Source organism: Bradysia coprophila, chromosome III, assembly GCF_014529535.1.
Source record: "Bradysia coprophila strain Holo2 chromosome III, BU_Bcop_v1, whole genome shotgun sequence".
NCBI classification, from domain to species: Eukaryota; Metazoa; Arthropoda; class Insecta; order Diptera; family Sciaridae; genus Bradysia; species Bradysia coprophila.
This window is the reverse complement of record NC_050736.1, coordinates 4,878,847-4,898,156: the sequence shown is the minus strand read 5'-3', so window position 1 is coordinate 4,898,156 and position 19,310 is coordinate 4,878,847. Positions and strand designations below refer to the sequence as shown.

Here is a 19,310-nt window from a genome sequence, read left to right as displayed (position 1 = left end):
GAAATTCTCATTTATTTGGTTATCGCAGCTAGTCCATCAAAATTATGCGAACATTTCATGCAAACTTAAGATTTGATTTAAAATTGCTGATCCACTGTGGTAGTATTCGTGTACTGTATTTGGTGAGCTAGTCATTATCGTAATAGGGTCTTCTGACTTAATGCTTGACGACCTTTATGTTGAAGTCCTATGTACAAGTTGCCAATGTAATGGGATTCCATGGGTGGGAATTAATGGAGTGGCTGTACTTAAAGTTGTATCAGCGCTCGGAATTTCTTCACTTGGGTCGTCAGTGGGTGGTATTATTGTAGTCGTTGAAATCGGTGTATCAGTAGTCGGTGTATCAGTAGTCGGTGTATCAGAAGTCGATGTATCTGAAGTCGGTGTATCAGAAGTTGGTGTATCAGAAGTCGGTGGATCAGAAGTCGGTGGATCAGAAGTCGGTGGATTAGAAGTTGGTGTATCAGAAGTTGGTGTACCAGTACTTGGCTCGGTAATAGGTGCCGTAGTTAATGCATATTTTTTATAAGAAAGGGAAGACAAATTATTTTTTGACCTATTTTTCCTCGTGAAACTGAAATGGTACGGTAAAAATAAGGCCATTATAAAGAAATTTTAAATTTGAATAGTGTTTTTCCCACGTAAAAATCCTAATTTTGCATTTAGGCTGTTATTGCTGTTACTCTAATTGTCTCCGATTTCTGCCAATTTGGGTGTTATTTCAAGAAAAGATGCTTAGATACGAAATTGGGATTTTTTACGTGGGCAATTAAGTCAAATCATTCCCGGAGTGTTAATTCGGGCAATTCCCGAATTTTTGGTTTTCTTACAAATTAGTTGTGTGTAGCCTAGATGGGCCAGTCCTGTTTTGGAAACAGATTCTTCCGTAGTATCACATCGTAGCATACGTAAACAAATAATGATATACTCACACGGCATGTTCGATAAAATCCCGGTTCGCATTTATCAGTTTCGGGATTAAAGCCCATACCAATGCCACACGACATCTCTGAAGCCACCGTTGCAACGAATAAACCGACTACAAGAATTTGCAACTGAGTGTAAGGAAGTCGATGTCGTATCTGGACAAACAAAACAATTGGCAGCCCTTTCAGATGTGCACTTTTGCGGCTCTACACTGAAATAAGAAGGATTCGTGCAAAATCCTGTTGAAGGAGAACTATTCGGTCTATTACATCGTATCCAAACTCTACAATCGGTTTCGTTTCGAATAGGTATTTGCGTCAACTCCTTCACACCACAAATTTTTATGAATGTCCGCTTGAGCGTTGGAACAGGTCAAAAACCACAACAAACACCGATGATCATTAAAAATTTTACGCAATTCGTTTCCATTTTAAAAATGATGATGTACGCAGTGTTGGAAGGGACCAATGGAATTGTGCGCGTGCTAGCAATCAAGCGTAAGCCAAGTTACAAGTCACAATTTACGTAGAATAGAGTGCAAAGCAAACATCTTTGAAAGTGACTTTGGCATTGAGAGGATTCTAATTTTTAGGCGTCTAACAAAATTTGTAGCAACATTTAAATATGGAATGCGTATAAGTTTAACAATTAAATCATCCAGTATTTCTTTCGTTCGAAGTATACATTAGAATTAAACACAAAATCTATTACTTCATTAGATTTAACATTTTATCTCACTTTGCAAGATCTCGTCAACAGAAGATCAATTGTTATTTCGATCATTTAGTGAAGAAGTGGCGATTAGTACCAGATATTTGTTCAACGATGGAACATGCTATTTTCTCGCCTGCGTGGTGAAAATTAGAAAAGAAAATTATCATTTTCATCCCTACATTCTCCACTGAAACGTTCGAAGCTTTTGTTGTAAAGAACGTTGTCTTTACCTTGGAAAATAGGACGTAATCTACTATTACTCACTGTATCAGAAATTTATGTTCGACATCAAACATCTTCGCACGCAACATAAATACTGCTCAAGTCAGCAAAGGTAAAATTCCTTTTCGAAAAAAGTTTAACAGACTGCAACCGTATATGTATATCATTAATCTAAGCAGTTTTAATAGGTTGCTTTATTAGACTACGTACGACCAGTGGTTTTAGACCACATTTAGAACGTAAGAGCTTCCTACGTTGTTCAGAGACTTTAATCTCTTTTCCGTTTGTCTGAAAGATCGATGACTATACAATGATATTTCAACATATACTATCTTATCTTACAACATTGACAGTGACAGTGACAGCGAAAGTTACATGACAAAGTGTATGCGCAATAGAATCAGGTCTGAGTTTTTCGTTACTCGAGTACTCGAATTGTTATTAAAGTTTTGAATTTGTACAACTACCTGCCCACTTTGTGAATTAGTATAGTGGAACGTTAAACTTCAATTATGTCTACATCCGATACCATGAAAGCATGGCAGCTAAATTCGTTCGGGACTGATATTTCCTCCCATCTTCAACTAAATTCACAAACACCAATGCCAGAAATAACGAGACCCGACGAATTATTAATCAAAGTTCATGCGACTTCAATCAACCCGATAGATTGTTTTATGGTGAGGGGCTATGGATCAAAGGCCATTCAGATATTGAGAGAGAAGGCAAAAGGTCGTTGGACACTCAGTGTTTTATGCAATCGAGGGGAGGAATTTCCAATAACTTTAGGTCGAGATATTGCAGGGACTGTTGAACGCATAGGAAAAGATGTGACCGAATTTAAGGTGGGGGATAAGGTTTACGGTTTTGTTGTTGTTACACATAAAGGAAGTCATGCTGAGTATACTGTTGTCGATAAGAATTGGGTAAGTTGAATAGTTCATGAGTTCGTGTTACCTCTTGAAGACAACTAATCGTAATAACGTTGTAGGTCCATCTGAAACCAGATTTCTTGAAATTTTCTGAAGCCGCTTCGATTACGTTTGGTGCACTGACAACATGGAGCGTCATAAGAAATGCTGGATTAACAGACTTGAAGGACAAAAACTTCCTTGTTTTGGGAGGCTCAGGTGATTTTTAATTTTTTTTTTGTAATTCCCGAGTCGGTTGTGAATTCTGGATATTTTTTTATGTCCCACTGAATCGTGGTCAAGATCCTTATCTAGTAACGCAACTGCATACGAAAATCGTCCGAATTGAATTTCTCATAGTGTCACTGTAGGTGGTGTCGGAACAGTGGCAATACAGTATTTATCGAGTATAGGAGCTAAAATCACAACAACATGTAGTGCGACATCATTGGCAACACTCCTGGAACTCGGAGCTGATTTTGTCGTTGACTACAAGAGTGATGATGTAGAAAAAGAAGTGGAATCGCATGGACCGTAAGTGTAAAGAATAAACGCTTTTTTGCTGCGATAAGTTACATACTCTTTTGCTATCAGGTATGATTGCATTTTGGATTTATCTGGTGGCTTGGAAAAGAGTGCCAATTTCATCAAGTACGGCCGTCGCGGCTGTCAATTTATTTTGTTAAACTTTCACGGCATACACAATTTGGACAATTACGGATTAGTACTTGGAGGCCTTAAAACGGGATGGGATTTGGCTAGTTTGAATGTCAACTCAAAATTAAGGCACGGTGTAACGATCAGATGGGGTATGTTCACTCCCCATCTGGATGGATTCAAAGAAATTGTCGATCTTGTTCAGCAGAAAAAGGTTAGTTCAATTTAAAGGAAAATGTTTCAAAATAGATGAGCTGAGATCCTCCAAGCATCTTCTTATCTTCGACATTTTATTGTAAATTTCAGATAAAACCGAATGTCGAGCAGGTCTATAAATTTTCCGAAATGCAACAGGCATATGAAAGAGTTCAGAAGGGTCACTTAAGAGGAAAGATTGTAGTTGAAATTATTGAGGATAAGTAACTTGGCAAAGAATTGCACTTAAATCGTTTGTGTTTTTCATGTGCAGTGTTAGGATTATTTGGATTAAGTGAAATTATTTTGTTGTTGTTTTTTCATGTTTAAAGAGGTTGCAATAAATACACTTGTCGTTCAATGGACTAAGATTTAATTTTATAAAATTAAATAAGACATCGGCTGATTCTGGAAAAATAGAATTCTTATAGCATCAGAAACCAAACAATGATTTATGAAAAATCGACTTAGATGGGAGAGGTAGGATCTACGTTATAAACAGGAACAGAAACCCGTTCGCATTTTAAACACATTCAATAAAATATTCAAAAATGTGCCCACGAAAGGAATTGTAAGATCTGGCCATTTTTACTCCAAATATTTCTGTTAATAAGTACAAACGATGATAGAGGTGGTCTACTTTGTAAATAACGTTGTCCAATAAAATGTTTTAAGAAGGAGGATTTGTAATAATTAAATTGTAAAAACAATCTTTGCGAAAAAAAATAAAAAATTCTATTCTAAGGGGCATGTTATGGAGAATTCTATTAACTAAAATTGCCCGAAACTTACCAAACATTTTCTGAATTTACCTTGGTAAGTCTCTGTAAATTTTCGAAAGATTTAGATGATAAATTTCGACAATTTTCAGTAAACGAAATTCCCGATAATATGCATTAGGGCGGTCCAAAAAATAAAAGTGTCGATGAAGTTGGCAGACAACAAACCTTTATGGCCTCCTGATAAAAATTATATATGGGGCCGATGCGATCCGAGTTGGTTTATGGGTCGCTCAAGGACGAAATATGTGAAAAAACGCTGTGATTTTCCATACATTTTTTCGATTTTTTCCATTACTTTCTATGGAAAAAATGTTTTAGCGACATTATCAACATTTTTTGGTCCAGACAACTTAGTTTAGATGCAAAAGCAACAAAAATGCGTTGTTTTCATCGATAGAGACAAAAATCCACAGATAATTTCCAAGTAATGCTAAGTCATGCTTAGTTACTTTTTCAGTTAAGTGTTAGGTGTCGTTGTAAAGGTAATGACAGGTGCTGTCAAACGAGCCCACACACAACAAGTCTCGAGTTGGCGCCTTGTCGCAAAAGTCATTTGAAATTTGCCTGAGTTCACGACCCTGACATTGTTGCACTAAAATCGATCATGTCGGAGGACTTGACGCAGTTTAACTTCCAAAAAAAGAACGAAGAAATTTTTTTGAGACTTGGCAACTATATATAGGCGAGAATTTAAGTTTCTTTCCTTTGGCCTGTATCGCCACAAATCCTATTCTATCTTATTCGCGCTTCAAATACGAGCAAAACGAGCTATCACTCGACTATGTAACTTTAAAATTGCCGGAGATTCATCGTTTTGAAGTTGGTCATTTTGATAGAAAATGCACCAAATTAACGTTTTCCAAACAATCAAAATCTTTCAACTTACTCTGTATGTTTCTATCTGTCTATCTGTCTATCTATCGACGGTCGATCTCGGAAACTAGTCAGCCAATCTCCATGAAATTTTGCAGGAACCTCAGGGTGGGCATAAAAATGAAAATGTGATACGCCATTACCCCAGGAAAAACCAGAATTTTGTTTTATTGGCCTCGAAGTGGTTTCTGAGTGTGGTTTTCGAGGGTCGGGAACGCGTTTTCGGCTATAGCTTAGCTGTATTGAAACCTACAGAGGCGTGCGACCCATCAAATGAAAGGTATTCGTAACACGATTCGAACAAAAAAATAAATAAAAAAAATCGGGGAAGATTCGTTTGAGCTAGAGTGATTAGAGTGACCAAATTTTGAGCTACTCGAGCGTAGGATGAAAGGACTAATATTTTTTTGGGTTATGAGAGATAGAGAATTACTTTCTTCGGCAAAGTCTCAGAGTTTTACGATTAGAACAGAGGGGCATATGTGAAAAATGTCGAAAGTTGGAAATGGGTGGGTCAATTATGTTTTTAGAGGTATTTCTTGAATGGTGACGACTGATATCCCAACAAAAATCTCTTCGAGAAAAGTGTGACGCAGTCTTTGAAATACAATTTCTAAAATGAATGATATCGCTAGAGTTGACGCTTTCAGCTTCGTTACGCAAAAATTAAATTTTACACCCAATTAGTTCAAACAAGCTGGCTTAGGTTTTCCCATCATCTGCCAAATAATTTTTACAAAAAAAAAAATTTAGACTGGTAACAACTAAAATGTTACCAAAAAAATCTGCGTCGCATGTGGCAGATAAATTTTCTTGCTGGTCTGTTCCTGAACATTTGCCACTTTGCGATGCAGATTTTTTTGGTAAAATTTTGGTTGTTACCAGTCTAATTTTTTTTTTTGTAAAAATTATTTGGCAGATGATGAGAAAACCTAAGCCAGCTTGTTTGAACTAATTGGGTGTAAAATTTAATTTTTGCGTAACGAAGCTGAAAGCGTCAACTCTAGCGATATCATTCATTTTAGAAATTGTATTTCAAAGACTGCGTCACACTTTTCTCGAAGAGATTTTTGTTGGGATTTCTATATATCCTCCAAATATTGTTTTCGAAAAAATTTCTTTTTTCAATGAAAGCTTGTGCCGTAAGCCCTCTTAAGAAATAAGTACATCTGATGTACAACCCATAAATGTTTCGGAAAAGCCCAAAGACAGGGTGAACAGGTTGGGCTATTTTGACTTACTTGAGAGATACGACTTAGAAATCATTAAATCGGTCTCTTTGGACTATTCTAAAGTGAAATAAACCAACTCACCTTAACAAGTGACCTCAGCATCAGTTAGTTACGTTCAATTTTTCTTTAACCCTCTTTTCGTGGTTTTTCACATATTTCGTCATTGCGCGACTTAGAGTAATTATACCTAGAGAGGAAGTTTGTACGAGACGAAATGTGGTCCCAACATCAGTTTGTATAAGATACACATTTCGTATAATTTTACACCAATACATGTATGCGTTCGCTTTTGATAGTTCAATTTGCCCTCTTAATTAAGAGGGCAAACACACATACCAATACAAATTTCGTATTTGATGTTGGGACCACATATTTTACGTAATTTTGTTCGAAATCTCCTCTCTAGGTATAATTACTCTTAGTTGCGCGACCCCTAAACGAATTCGGATCGCATCGGCCCCATATACATTTTTTATCAGTGGGTCATAGAGGTTCCTTTTTCCCGAGTCCACCAACTTTCTCGAAACTTGTATTTTTCCCATACGATTTTGGACCTCTCTAATATGCCTTGATTATCAATACTGCGCAGGGCCTAATTTCGATAATTCAATTGTCTAAATTATCAACAACAAAAAAAATCGAAATTCTCAAATTTAGTTTTTGATAATTTCGATAACTAAATGCGTGTATAATAGTTTCGTTTTAAAAACGATTCTCTTTTTAGATTTTTTTTTATGACAACGATTTCAAGTTTTCTATTTGAGCATCGACGAATGGCTACTGAGTCTGAAAATTCAAAGATGTGATAAAAATATTTATTTCGAAAATAAAAATAATTTCTTTCATCCAAAATATATCTTGAGATTTTTGTGTTCATTTTTCAACATTTTTCAACATTTTTAAAGTAACTTTTGATTTGGAAGATTCACAACGAGAAAATAAATACGAGTACAAATCAATAAAAAATTAGTTTTTTATAGTCTTTTCCATTCGTATCGACACAGTATCAACGGTGTAATTACCAACACTTAAAACAATTAATTTTCTTATTTTAAAACTTAATTAACAACTCCTTACGTCGAAATTTATTATCAAAATCGTCAAACATTTAAGTTTCACAGACGGACAAGCATATCATTAGCCCAATAACATTAGGCCATCAGTAATCGAATCTAATACTTGATTTGATCTGAATATTTTCGATAGATTCGCACAAAATCTTTCATTTCACTTGTTTAGATTATTGATTTTTGTCGTTGTTGTCGATAGCAAATGATGTACGACAATAAATTCAAAGCTAAAAACCTAAATCCCTCCTTCAAACAACACAACTTTGAAATTTGATGTGACCATTTTTTAATGCTATGGTTAAGGCTAGGGTCCGATGATGAGCGCGAAGAATTGGAACAACAGAATGAATTTTAAGTTTTCAATTTTTATAATAAAAGGCATGTCTGTAACTAAGGATTGTTACATTAATTGTTATCGAAAATTGCACGAAATTTTCTGAATGAAACAAAAAAATCTTAAACACTGGAAAAGTCAGAAAAATTATAAGAAGAAGCTGTGGTTCTGCGAGTTGAGCAGAAATGAAATATCCGAGCCCGAGAACGAAAGTCCGGACCTGAAATGTACCGCCGAATAAACCGACCTTCCAAGGTCGGTTTATTCGGCGCTATTTCACATTGAATGGAAAATGGATTTTTCATCATATTTCAAGCAATTATTGGTTATGATACATCTAATAGGCTAGTCAATGATTGAAAATACAAAAAAAAAACAATTTTCCATCAACTGAAATGTACCGCCGAATAAACCGACCTTCAAGGGTCGGTTTATTCGGCGCTATTTCACATTGAATGGAAAATGGATTTTTCATCATATTTCAAGCAATTATTGGTTATGATACATCTAACTCCGTCGCTCGTGACATTTTGTAAAATTGAATTTCCAAGCAATTTATGACCCTTATGGAAAATTGAAATTGAAATTATGGCCCTTATATTTCTATTGTTGCCTTATGAAAAGAAATTCTATTTTGACTTTGTCTAACGGCACTTTGAGTCCTTCTTGGGGCTACGGTCCAACGCTATGCCAAATTGTTACATCACGCGATACAAAAAAAAAATTGTGCCACCAGGGCCTATTTTTGGGAAATTGAATTTTCCAAATTTCCTCAAATTTGCCAAAATTTGCTAATATTTTCCAAAATTTTCCAGAATTTGCCAAATTTTTTGATAGCAAATTCTAGCAAATTTTGGCAAATGTTGGAAAATTATAGCAAATTTTGGCAAATTGGAAAATTCAATTTCCCAAAAATAGGCCCTGTGTGCCACACACTGTTTGAAAATCCGAAATGTCTTGTCAGGCACGACAAGGTTTACCATTCGATAAAAATTGTCATTTAAAGCTAAATTTGAATTTTCAATGATGTACGGATGATGTAATGTACGGACGAGATGTACATTTAATAAGGCTACTCTAGCTAGTGTCCTTCTAGACTTCAGAAATTAAAGTCTTAGAACAAATGTGTTTCGTATCGGGTAAAGTTATTGTATGACCTAGGTTGTACACTGTGACTTTATAAATGACTCAAAAGTAACGCGGGGCACCGGTCCATTAATTTAAACGAATTACTTAAGCTAATTAAGAATCACAGTACCAAATATGTCAATTCTTTCTTATTTTTATTGGTTTTGAATATATTTTTTTAGAGCAATAAGAAGTCTATAAGTATGATGAGTAAACATAATAAAATTGCAGCTTAAAAAGGTACGGTGAGAACCTTTAATTATTTAAATAAATCTATTTATCGATTTGTTCATGTAATTAACAAAAACTTTTCGTAATGAACGTTGTGCTCTCTCAAAATTATTCTCAAATTAATTCAGATTCACTTAAAATTTAATGTTTTGATTCTGTGTGAATTTCAATGTAAAAATTATCGAAATACTTAAGTACAATTTCGAATTGTATTTTCTTTGGAGGCGCAATATTTACCAAAAAAAAAAAAATTAAGAAAAAGTAATAGCACGGTTACCATTCCTCTGGCTCTTCCTGCACTGCAATCGGGTTGTTACGTCGACGAACATCTCTTCCGCCAAAGTTGCTTCGACCATTATACGAACCACCACCGTAGTTTGATAAAAAGTCCGGAACTGGTTGACCCGCATCCTCCAAAATTTTCTTTAAATTTGACGCAATTGCTGCGTCCTACATAAAGATAGACATTTCCATGAAAACGATTTTCTTTTGCATAAACTTCGATCACACATACCTCATCAGGTTCATAGAAACTGGTGGCTTTACCGCGATTGCCAACTCGACCTAACAAAAGTCAAACAAAAAACTGAGCAAAATATTGTCGATTTGAGTTTCTCTGCTCGATATTTACCGGTTCGTCCGATCCGATGTACGTAATCTTCGATTTGTTTCGGCAGGTTATAGTTAATGACGTGATTCACATTTGGGATGTCCAATCCTCTTGCAGCCACCGATGTAGCAATCAAAATCTTCATACGACCAGCTTTGAATTCAGCCAAGGCCTCTTCGCGTTGCCGTTGTTCACGATCACCGTGAATCGACGTTGTTGGATGCTTCGTTTCACTTAAGAATGATGCCAGAAAATCGGCATCACGTTTTGTTTCGACAAATACCATGGTTCCGGTCGGATCCGCTTCGTCCAATATTTTGATCAACTTTTCTCGTTTATCGTATTTCTTCACATCGTACACGATCTGCTCGACATCAGTACATGCGCCTCCAATAATTCCGATCGCGACGAATATGTAATCTCGCAGATACTCGCCAGCGGCAAGCTGAATCTCTTCGGGGAATGTGGCAGAAAACATTAACGTTTGACGATTGTGCTGTGAATCCAATTGAAAACATTCAATGTAACGTCTCGTGGCGTTTATACGTTAAGATTGTGGTAATTGGTTTTGGAATAAATAGAAAAAAAGGAATTCGTACCATCTTCACCATCGTCGGATGATTCATAATTTTATTGACATTAGGCATAAAGCCCAAATCGAGCATACGATCCGCTTCATCCAAGACAACAAATCGGATATCCTCAAAAGTGATGTAGCATTTGTCAACAAAGTCTAGTAGACGTCCAGGAGTGGCAACCAAGACATGGCATCCATCCTATTTACGAAGATTTTCGTTAAATTTGTTCTAAAACAACACAAATTAGCCAAACAGTCTTACCAGCACCATGGAACTTTGGTATCGAGAAGCAGTGCCTCCATATACGACAGTCGATTTCAGGTAGCTTCCGTAAGAAAATTTACGGACCTCGTTAAAAATCTGGAAGAAGAAGGATCACTGAACAAGATGTTTGGTGCGGTGACAGTTAACAAAATGATTACTTGAATGGCCAATTCACGGGTGGGCGAAATGATAACCACTTGAGGCTTTGATACTTTCATATCCATTGGCTCGCTTAAAAGTGCGTTTAATATCGGCAAAATGAAGGCCGCTGTCTTGCCCGAACCGGTCTGGGCGCACGCCATTAAATCACGCTTCGCTTTGATAATCGGAATTGCCGTCTTTTGTATGGGCGTCGGCTCCTTATATCCACACTTTGCCACATTGGTTAGCAGGTAATCGGAGAGTCCCGAATCGCGGAAGTTCAATATTGGCTTTGGTGTATCTCTGCCAGTTACCTTGATCGGTATTTTGTCGTATTTTGCAAAGTTTAACCCGGATTCGATCCCCGTGCTAAATATTTCTCTTTCATCCGTTGAAGGATCCGGTGGAATATAAAACTCTCTCGGTTTGTCATCTTTAAATTCTGAGAAACCTCGTCCCGTATCGCGGTCGCCTCGTTCTCTACCACCTCTTCCATTGGAGGATCGATTTTCATTTCCTATAAATTTGAAATTTCAATTTTCCGATTTATGACACTATGGTCAGCCGAACGTTTACCAGAATTGTTTCCATAATCACCGTTCTCTCCGTTACTGTCATTGAAATTTCTGCTTGACGATCCTCCATCACCATTAGTTCGACTTCCACCACGGGATCCACCACCTCTTCCTATGTTACGAAGACAACCGAATTCAATTTGGCTTCAATTACCGATCGATGAGAAGAGATAGATTTTCTTACCGCGACGTCCGTCTGCACCGTCACCACTACCATTCAAACGCATGTTTCCGAACTTTCTGCCGAAACCGGCATCCTGAAGGGAAAATTTTGGTCAACGTTATTCACGTCATTGCTTATATAACTTCAAAATGTAATTTATTGTGGCTGTGTACTTACAGACTCTTCCCATTCGTCAGCCATTTCTGTAAAATTCATTTTATGCATTTTAGAAAGATTAAAAAACAATTTGTAGAAAATATAAACAAAGAGCGCCTTTACATACGCGGCTGTCACATTAGTTAACAGATGGAATTGTATACATTTAAACGAAGCACAACATTGAAAACATTTCAACACAAGCAGTGTTGCAGACATTAAGAAGTTACCAAAGTGAAATCTAGTACAGTGGGTTCATTTTAGTTCGGAACATATTTGAAATTTTTGAGAGTTCTAAAAGTCATCGATGTTCTCAGTCAATAAAGCGTTTCCAGGTTATGATATTTTGGCACAAAATTTGAAAATCCCATAGCGAATTCAAATTTTGCGCCAAAATATCATAGACCGGGAAGAACTTAATTGACTGGGAACCTCGATGACTTTTAAAACTCTGATAAATCTGAAATTGTTCTTTCTAAAGATGAACACACTGTACAATAACGATTAAACCGTATCTGTTAGTCAAATAAAAATCAGCGATGGTTTGGCAAAACCAGCAAAACGAATGAAGTAAAAGATTTTTTTCAAAATTTAGTTACGAGAACTGCATATTTCGGATGTCATCCAAGCTTTTAGATAGATTTAGATAGCTTTTCGACAGTACTGCCTGTTAGACATTTTGACCATGACAACTCTAGATACAAATAAATATGCTGTAACAAGGGGCACTTATTTTTAGACTTGTTCGATATGCGCTCAGTCTTGTTCTATAATTTTTATTAGACCATTATTCATATTTGGTGAGAAAAACAACCCAATATCTAAATGACTTTAACGAGAATTTGATTGAACTTAGCGTAAGTGCGTAATATATGGATCAGTGTGATCGCATCATTTGTGTTCGACTAGAGGTGTAATCATGACAACTTAAAAGACAAAATGAAGAATTGAAACTTGCAGCTGAATGACTTTCAGTTGAAGTCGAAATGAAGGCGAAAATGAAAAAAGTTACTCTTCCGGCCCAACACAATTAAAGTATAAACTGTGGTAAACAAACAGTGCTTAATGCTTGATTTCCACTTACCAAAAAAGTCCTCCGTGTGAGAGACAAAATTGATTTTTTTTCAATTTTTGCTTTTTTACTTAACAGCTTCCTCTCTCACGTAGTACTTCTTGTTGAGTGGAAACCATGCATATAACATGTACACACTCATTCTTGTTAAAGGTGGCCTCAGAGTCATCAGTTTTCATTCCGTTTTGCCTCCGTGTACGTGACAGTCTGTCAAACGATGTGCTCTATTGTATGGAAAGCCAACTGTCATGTACACGGAGGCAAAACGGAATGAAAACGGACACAAATAAAAACGGAATGACTGTGAATTTAGACTAACTGTTGACACACAAAAGATTTTTCTGGAAAATATGGCGCTAATGGAAACGGTGTATTTTGAGGTTAGGTTTAAAAAATGTTTAGCTTGTTTCTTCGGTGGAACAATGTTTTTGTTACTTATGCAAATGCATTATAGGATTTCGAACACCAGATCCATTTATCACACATCTTTTTCTGTGTGGACAAAATCCGATTTACATTTGAACCATTTGAGCACACACAAAATGGAACACTTCAAACCCCAATAATCACTGCACAATTCATGGAAATGTCTTCACTGGTTTACTTACTTGCAAGAGTTCGATTATTTGTGCAAATTAAATTGAGTTACGCGACAAGTAAATCTTCTGAAGCGTTATGAATTTTAGCTGTTACGAACTGCTGTTTTACTCAAAATACTGAACTAAGAAAACACGTTTTATGACTAGGACGAGAACAATTGACCATGGTCATAAACGAAATGAAGTCTATAGTAGAAATGTGTACCACAAATACACCATCATCATCACTGACATAGAGAATGTTTTATGATGTGAGTGAGAAGACTGTAACCAGCTTGTTATAACTTGCCTTGGGGTAGTTGTCAAAATATTTCTTTCTCTTTCATTATACTACTCTAGTGGGTGTATCCATTGAACTTCTGACTTACCATGATGGTGTTAACAGGAAAATTCACAACATCAATCGGTACGAAATTTTAAAATTGTGTAATGATTAGTTCTTGACTCTTCATATAAAACGTGAAACCAGTTCGGGTAAGGGAAGAGCATTATATGGCTGGCTCTGTTAAGAAGCGGACGAAGAGTAGAATGGAAGACAAAAGACGTTTTTCATAAAAAAACGATACATTTTTTCCAGATTTTTTAACAGTGCCAAAATTTGTTTGATACACTGTCCCAGGGACCAAAGTAAGGAACAAGTTTGTAGGCAATTGGCGACAGTGCCCCTCAAAGTGGCGACACTGCCATCGACATTTGCCACCACGGAAATTTCACTGTATCTTATGGCGAAACGGTTTTTCTAACGGATGAGCATATTTAAAGCATTTGACTTCCCCCTATGGCTCCAATCATCATGCAATTATTGCTTCGACTGAACTCAAGAAATTTAACCAATAAATTACCAACAAAATTTGCATTACAAATGGCAATTGTTGAGGAAACCGCACCATTTTAAAGAAAATTTTAGGATAAAGTAAATTTAAAGACAATAAGGGATGTGACCCACCCCTAACTAAAGGTGTTATTATAAAGCTCATGAAAAGTAGTTGCTTTCGCACTAATTTATTTTACCGGAAACGGATACACATTTAAAGCAAAACGTTTCCGCTAAAACGTAATTTTTAAGATTACCGCCGTCATTTTATTTCTACTGGGTCATCTCTTCTGCAACTCACGTCCCACCAAACGACAATATTGTTGTTTGTTTACATGATTGGTCATAAATTTTTTTTCATAATTTTGGTTGCTTCGACGAATATTTTAAGTCAACCGATAAATGAACTGTTAAAAACAACACAAGAAGCACATTTCCTCACAAAATCTGAATTAAATCACACCGAAATCACCGAAATTATGACATTTTCACAAGAAACACTACATTTTTGTGTTGGCGATTTGACGTTTGAAAAACTATAATCATGTTCCGATGAACGACTTTTACGATGATTTTCTTCGTTAAACCATATTTGACTAAGTTCAAGGTGGATGTGATTTGGGTGTGAAATTGAGTGGGAAGTGCTATTTTCATAGATTTTCTTTTTGTAAAATCTTTTAAATGAGACAATATTTTATGGATGCCCGATGTACGAGTTTCTTGTTTTTCGTATTTCTATTGATATTTGACAAGAAATCGCGAATAAAATCGATAAGTCCCTCCCTTATTCCAATTTTGGGTAATGTTTCATTATTGGCACATCAAATCATTTTAGTAACAAAATGTCCGTGTGCCAAATTCACCCCAACGAGGTGAAATTGACACTGTGCCAGATTCACCTTAGGAGTAAATTTGGCACACGAACATTTTGTATGGTGTGCCAAATTACCCCACACCACGAATTGGTATGTGTTTGCCCTCTTAATTAAGAGGGCAAATTGAACAATCAAAAGCGTTTCCTCTCTAGGTATAATTACTCTTAGCAATGGTTCCCAACATATGTATGTCCACAGCCTTTAACGGCAGTAATTCACGGACAAAAAATGCCAATTTTCGACTTTTGGTGGAAGTTTACTAATCCAATAAAAGAATATTGAAATCAAAAGAATGCGGTTTTAGACTATTGCGGCCAAGTGCTATCTGGGCATGTAAACAAAGCGTCGCTAAAAAATAGCTCCGACGGAGCCTGGTTCACTTTCAAAAAAATCCCTCTAAGATTAACGAACAGTTACTTCTACAAGATTCTGGCGCATCTGGTGAGTGTTGAAGTAAATCGAATATTTTTTAACGTCGTTGTTAAAACGTAACATCGTAACACACAAGGTTCAGACACTGCCGATAATTGACGTGAAAAAACACTCTGTTTCAGTGTAAAATTTTATTTAAAAAAAATCAATCCACAATGTCGACTAACGATTCAACCAGCCAACTTCGGAATGCTGGAACAGCTGTAAGCAAGAAACGTAAAGCTCCTGTCGTCACCAGTGAATTCTGTAAGCGATCGTGCACTCCTCTCTACTTAGATGAAAAAATGGCAGACGTTCATTTTGTATTCGATGCAAATGGAGTAAAGTACAAAATACCGGCTCATAAGTACATGTTGGCAATCGGGAGTCCGGTATTTGATGCAATGTTTTATGGAAAAATGAAAGTAACAGGAGACGTAACCATAACGGATTACAGGGCAGAATCGTTCAAAGAATTTTTACAATTCTTCTATTTGGATCACGTCGAGCTGACAGTCACAAACGGATCGGAAGTAATGTATTTGATCAAGAAATACAGGGCAGGTGAATGCTTTCGGATCTGCGATCGTTTTTGGAAGGAAAATCTTACCATGGAAACGGTCGGCTGGATTTTGGAACAGACCATAGTAAGCAATCGAAGCTTGCTACGAAAATTCGTTCTAAATCGAATTATGGATAATAGTCGGCAATACTTCAAATCAAAGTCATTCAAAGATTGTTCGCCGGAAATATTGAAGATGATCCTGAAATTGGAACGCCTCAATGTTCCAGAAACCTTTGTGTTTGATGCGTGCATCGCTTGGTCAAGAAATGTATGCGCCAACATGGGTGTGAACCCAAGTATGTTGAATTTTCGTCAACAGCTGGATGACTGTTTTCATCTGATTCAATTTTCTGCAATGTCTCGCACCCAAATATTTTCTTGCCTGTCAAAATACAGTGAGCTGTTTACGCGGGAAGAACTCTTAGAAATAATCAACATAGCCACGCTAGGTGACGGAGCGCAGCTAACATATTTTGTTGGCAAGAGTCGAGTCAAATCCGCCAAATGGCAATGAAAGTAAATAGATAGGTATGGCCAAACGTTCAAATTTGTTCTAGCCGGAGCACATACGGATTTGCATGGTAGCACCTCAAACAAACTCATTTCTAGTGCAAATTTCCACTAGAAATGAGTTCGTTTGAGGTGGCGCTATGCAAATCCGTATGTGCTCCGACTTGTATGGACTGGCCATACCTACTTATCTACTCTCATTGCCAAATGGGACACCAATGCCTACATGGTATTTTCGCCAAAACGTTTTACCGACCGCAGTTTAAGGAAATGCGAGACGAGTCTATTCCGAACAAACCAGAGCCTTTTATAAGCATTTTTGACTGGGGTGGAAATTATTTTAGGGGCACTATTTTTTTAGCAAAGGGGCCCGTTTTAGACGCTTCGATTTTTAACCTGGTTGCTACGTGAAATATTTAGATTTTGAAAAACATGAAAATTGTGCTTTTAAGCGCCGAAGGCGAAATTTTTCCGTCATATGCGTGGTCATACTAAATTGATATAAAAAATTGACATTTATCTACCTAGGTGAAATAATAGCAGTGAAAAAGTGCTATTATTTCGCCGTCGGTAGTTAAAATAGCGTATTCACCTCTGTTCTCGCCTTCGGCTCATGCAATAACTCCCCAAGTGTCTAAACAAACATGAGGACAAAGCTGAATAATCTACTATTAAGAATGATATAGGTTTCTTCCAAGCAACGGTTAAGCTGAACAAAATGAATAGAACACGAACCGATGTCACCCATAGAACCATAACCACAACTTATTTTTCTTTGTTATTTTGACAATTACATTGTTAATAGTGTTGAGGTTATGGCTCTATGGATAACGGTTTGACATTTCATTTCACCTTGGAAAAAACCTATCGCCAAAACTTCAACCAATTTCGGTGAAAATCGGGTACAATGGTTCGGCGATCCGGGCTCGTTTGAATCGTCTTTCAATTCTACGAAAAATAGGAATTTTTTTACTTTTTGTGTTAGTTTCCCATTTTCAGAGTGAACACGTGAAAAGTAGTAACATGTCGAGGGGTCGCGAAAACAGTTTCTTTGTGATAGCTCGAGATAGAAATGTTTCTAAAAGTTGAAATGTTGTAGGAACCTTCATTAAAAGCATAATCTTCGGTAAGCGCCGCAGCCCGTTCTAGACTTATGACTCAAAATATGGTAAACGTTTGGACATTCCTGCTGGCTTATAACAGCGCTTATCCATGGAAGTGTAGCTCGACTTAGCATCTTTCGTTCCATGTATAATACACCCCAAATAAATTGTGGTGCAAGTCAAAAATGTAGTCGAAGTAAAATTTCTGACCAGTAGACCCATATTTTTCAGTGCTTTCAACTTATTTTTGGTCGTGAAACAGGAGTAAAGCGATGTAAATGTAAGGTCAAAATTACATGTTGGCCCAAAACGGTCCGATCCCATCATTGGCCTTGAAAATGTAGCTTTCGTCCTACTTCGTAGAAGGTGGAAAACCTCATTAAATTGACTTTATAAAATGAACAGAGCCGTTCGCCATTCATTTGCGGTCAATAAATGATCACTCGAGATGTACTTTGTACTTCTCAAGAGGTCACAACCGTTCCCAACTATGAAAAATGTATGTAAAATCGAGTTTTTTCAATTTTTTTTCTGTGGAGATTAGTGAAGATCTTAGACCATATTTTTCCAAACACACAGATCTGTATTCGTTTTTGAATATTTTGAATTTTTCTCGTAATTTATGCTGAAAACAAACGAGGCATTGAAAACGTGTTTTGGTCCTAGTTTTCATTGACATATGCAGCAATCGCAATTTTCGATAGAGAAATTTCTAACTTTATTTGACAGTTGCGACAATTTCGCCATGAAAACAAGGACCAAAACACGTTTTCAATGCCTCGCTTGTTTTCAGCATTTAGGCCCTCAGCATGAAAAGTTGTGTACGCATCTGTTGTGGACGGTTTATCTTAGGCACTTTCACTCGCGAAATTGCCTAATATAAACCGTCCACAACAGATACGTAAATAACTATCGTTGATTTCATTTCATTATTTGAAAAAAAAATTTGAGGCACGCCGTAGTATAATTCTTTATCAGAAAACCGTTCTGCATCAATAAAAAATAGATGTTAAAAACTTACTAAGTAAATTGCGATTATTTTCCGGTTCAGAATCTGATTATCTATCGATGAACACATCATAACAGCTCTCAAAAGCACAGAAGTACCTAATACTGAAATAAAATTCTAGAATTTATGCCGCGCAGCGAGACTTTTTCTCAAAATATGGTCCTTGAGCAAATTTTATGATAGATGCTATACAGCACTTTCATTACAATTTTTGTGTGGAGGATTTGTAAAAAGTGGGGTGCACTGGGGTGGATTTATAAAAAGTGGGGTGGAACGATGTGGGACTGGGGTGGATTTTTCCTCCGAGCTTGTATGTTATAAAAGGCCCTGGCACAAACAGTAACCTTTCACTAGGTGCTGTTGCTATGCAACCCATCGTCGCGAACACGAAACAGAGAGGTAGGATGCGAGGCGTAATGAAAATCATCGAATGCAATGAGAATGGCGACACCAGCAACTTCAACGTTCTTACCGAGCAACCACTGGTTGCGACTTACGGTGACGAAACGACTCCGAGAAGTTTCATAAAATTGGTCCGACCAGTTATGATTAAACGGCTTAAATTCTACTACATTCGAATTGAGTTCGA

General features: G+C 36.8%; 4 protein-coding genes and 1 long non-coding RNA gene across 6 annotated transcripts; 2 read left to right on the top strand and 3 right to left on the bottom strand.

Moving 5' to 3' along the window:
• Positions 1-158: 158 nt before the first annotated feature.
• On the bottom strand, positions 159-1,420 carry LOC119079299 (salivary glue protein Sgs-3-like). Of its 2 annotated transcripts, XM_037187098.1 has the most exons (3): positions 933-1,420; positions 480-516; positions 159-449 (listed from the first exon to the last, which is right to left on the bottom strand). In XM_037187098.1, the coding sequence occupies exons 1-3, from the start codon at positions 1,005-1,007 to the stop codon at positions 175-177; spliced, it is 387 nt and encodes a 128-aa protein (XP_037042993.1). In that variant the 5' UTR covers positions 1,008-1,420; the 3' UTR covers positions 159-174. The 2 variants fall into 2 exon arrangements, with proteins under 2 accessions (XP_037042993.1, XP_037042986.1); XM_037187091.1 differs by having other exon boundaries at positions 159-516.
• Positions 1,421-2,238: 818 nt separating this feature from the next.
• On the top strand, positions 2,239-3,988 carry LOC119079288 (reticulon-4-interacting protein 1 homolog, mitochondrial-like). The gene is made up of 5 exons (XM_037187081.1): positions 2,239-2,789; positions 2,855-2,993; positions 3,146-3,308; positions 3,369-3,645; positions 3,738-3,988. Exons 1-5 carry the CDS (start codon positions 2,376-2,378, stop codon positions 3,852-3,854), a joined length of 1,110 nt encoding a protein of 369 aa, XP_037042976.1. The 5' UTR covers positions 2,239-2,375; the 3' UTR covers positions 3,855-3,988.
• Positions 3,989-4,868: 880 nt separating this feature from the next.
• LOC119079283 lies at positions 4,869-6,659 on the bottom strand. Its single transcript, XR_005088149.1, has 2 exons — positions 6,595-6,659; positions 4,869-4,986 (listed from the first exon to the last, which is right to left on the bottom strand). It is a non-coding gene; the product is annotated as an uncharacterized LOC119079283 (long non-coding RNA).
• Positions 6,660-9,153: 2,494 nt separating this feature from the next.
• Positions 9,154-13,636, bottom strand: LOC119079275 (ATP-dependent RNA helicase vasa). Its single transcript, XM_037187061.1, has 11 exons — positions 13,444-13,636; positions 11,785-11,810; positions 11,629-11,701; positions 11,446-11,556; positions 10,887-11,386; positions 10,726-10,824; positions 10,486-10,662; positions 9,908-10,382; positions 9,791-9,840; positions 9,554-9,726; positions 9,154-9,513 (listed from the first exon to the last, which is right to left on the bottom strand). The coding sequence occupies exons 2-11, from the start codon at positions 11,806-11,808 to the stop codon at positions 9,510-9,512; spliced, it is 1,686 nt and encodes a 561-aa protein (XP_037042956.1). The 5' UTR covers positions 11,809-11,810; positions 13,444-13,636; the 3' UTR covers positions 9,154-9,509.
• Positions 13,637-15,710: 2,074 nt separating this feature from the next.
• On the top strand, positions 15,711-16,613 carry LOC119080126 (BTB/POZ domain-containing protein 6-A-like). The gene has a single exon (XM_037188348.1). It carries the CDS (start codon positions 15,711-15,713, stop codon positions 16,611-16,613), a length of 903 nt encoding a protein of 300 aa, XP_037044243.1.
• Positions 16,614-19,310: the final 2,697 nt, after the last annotated feature.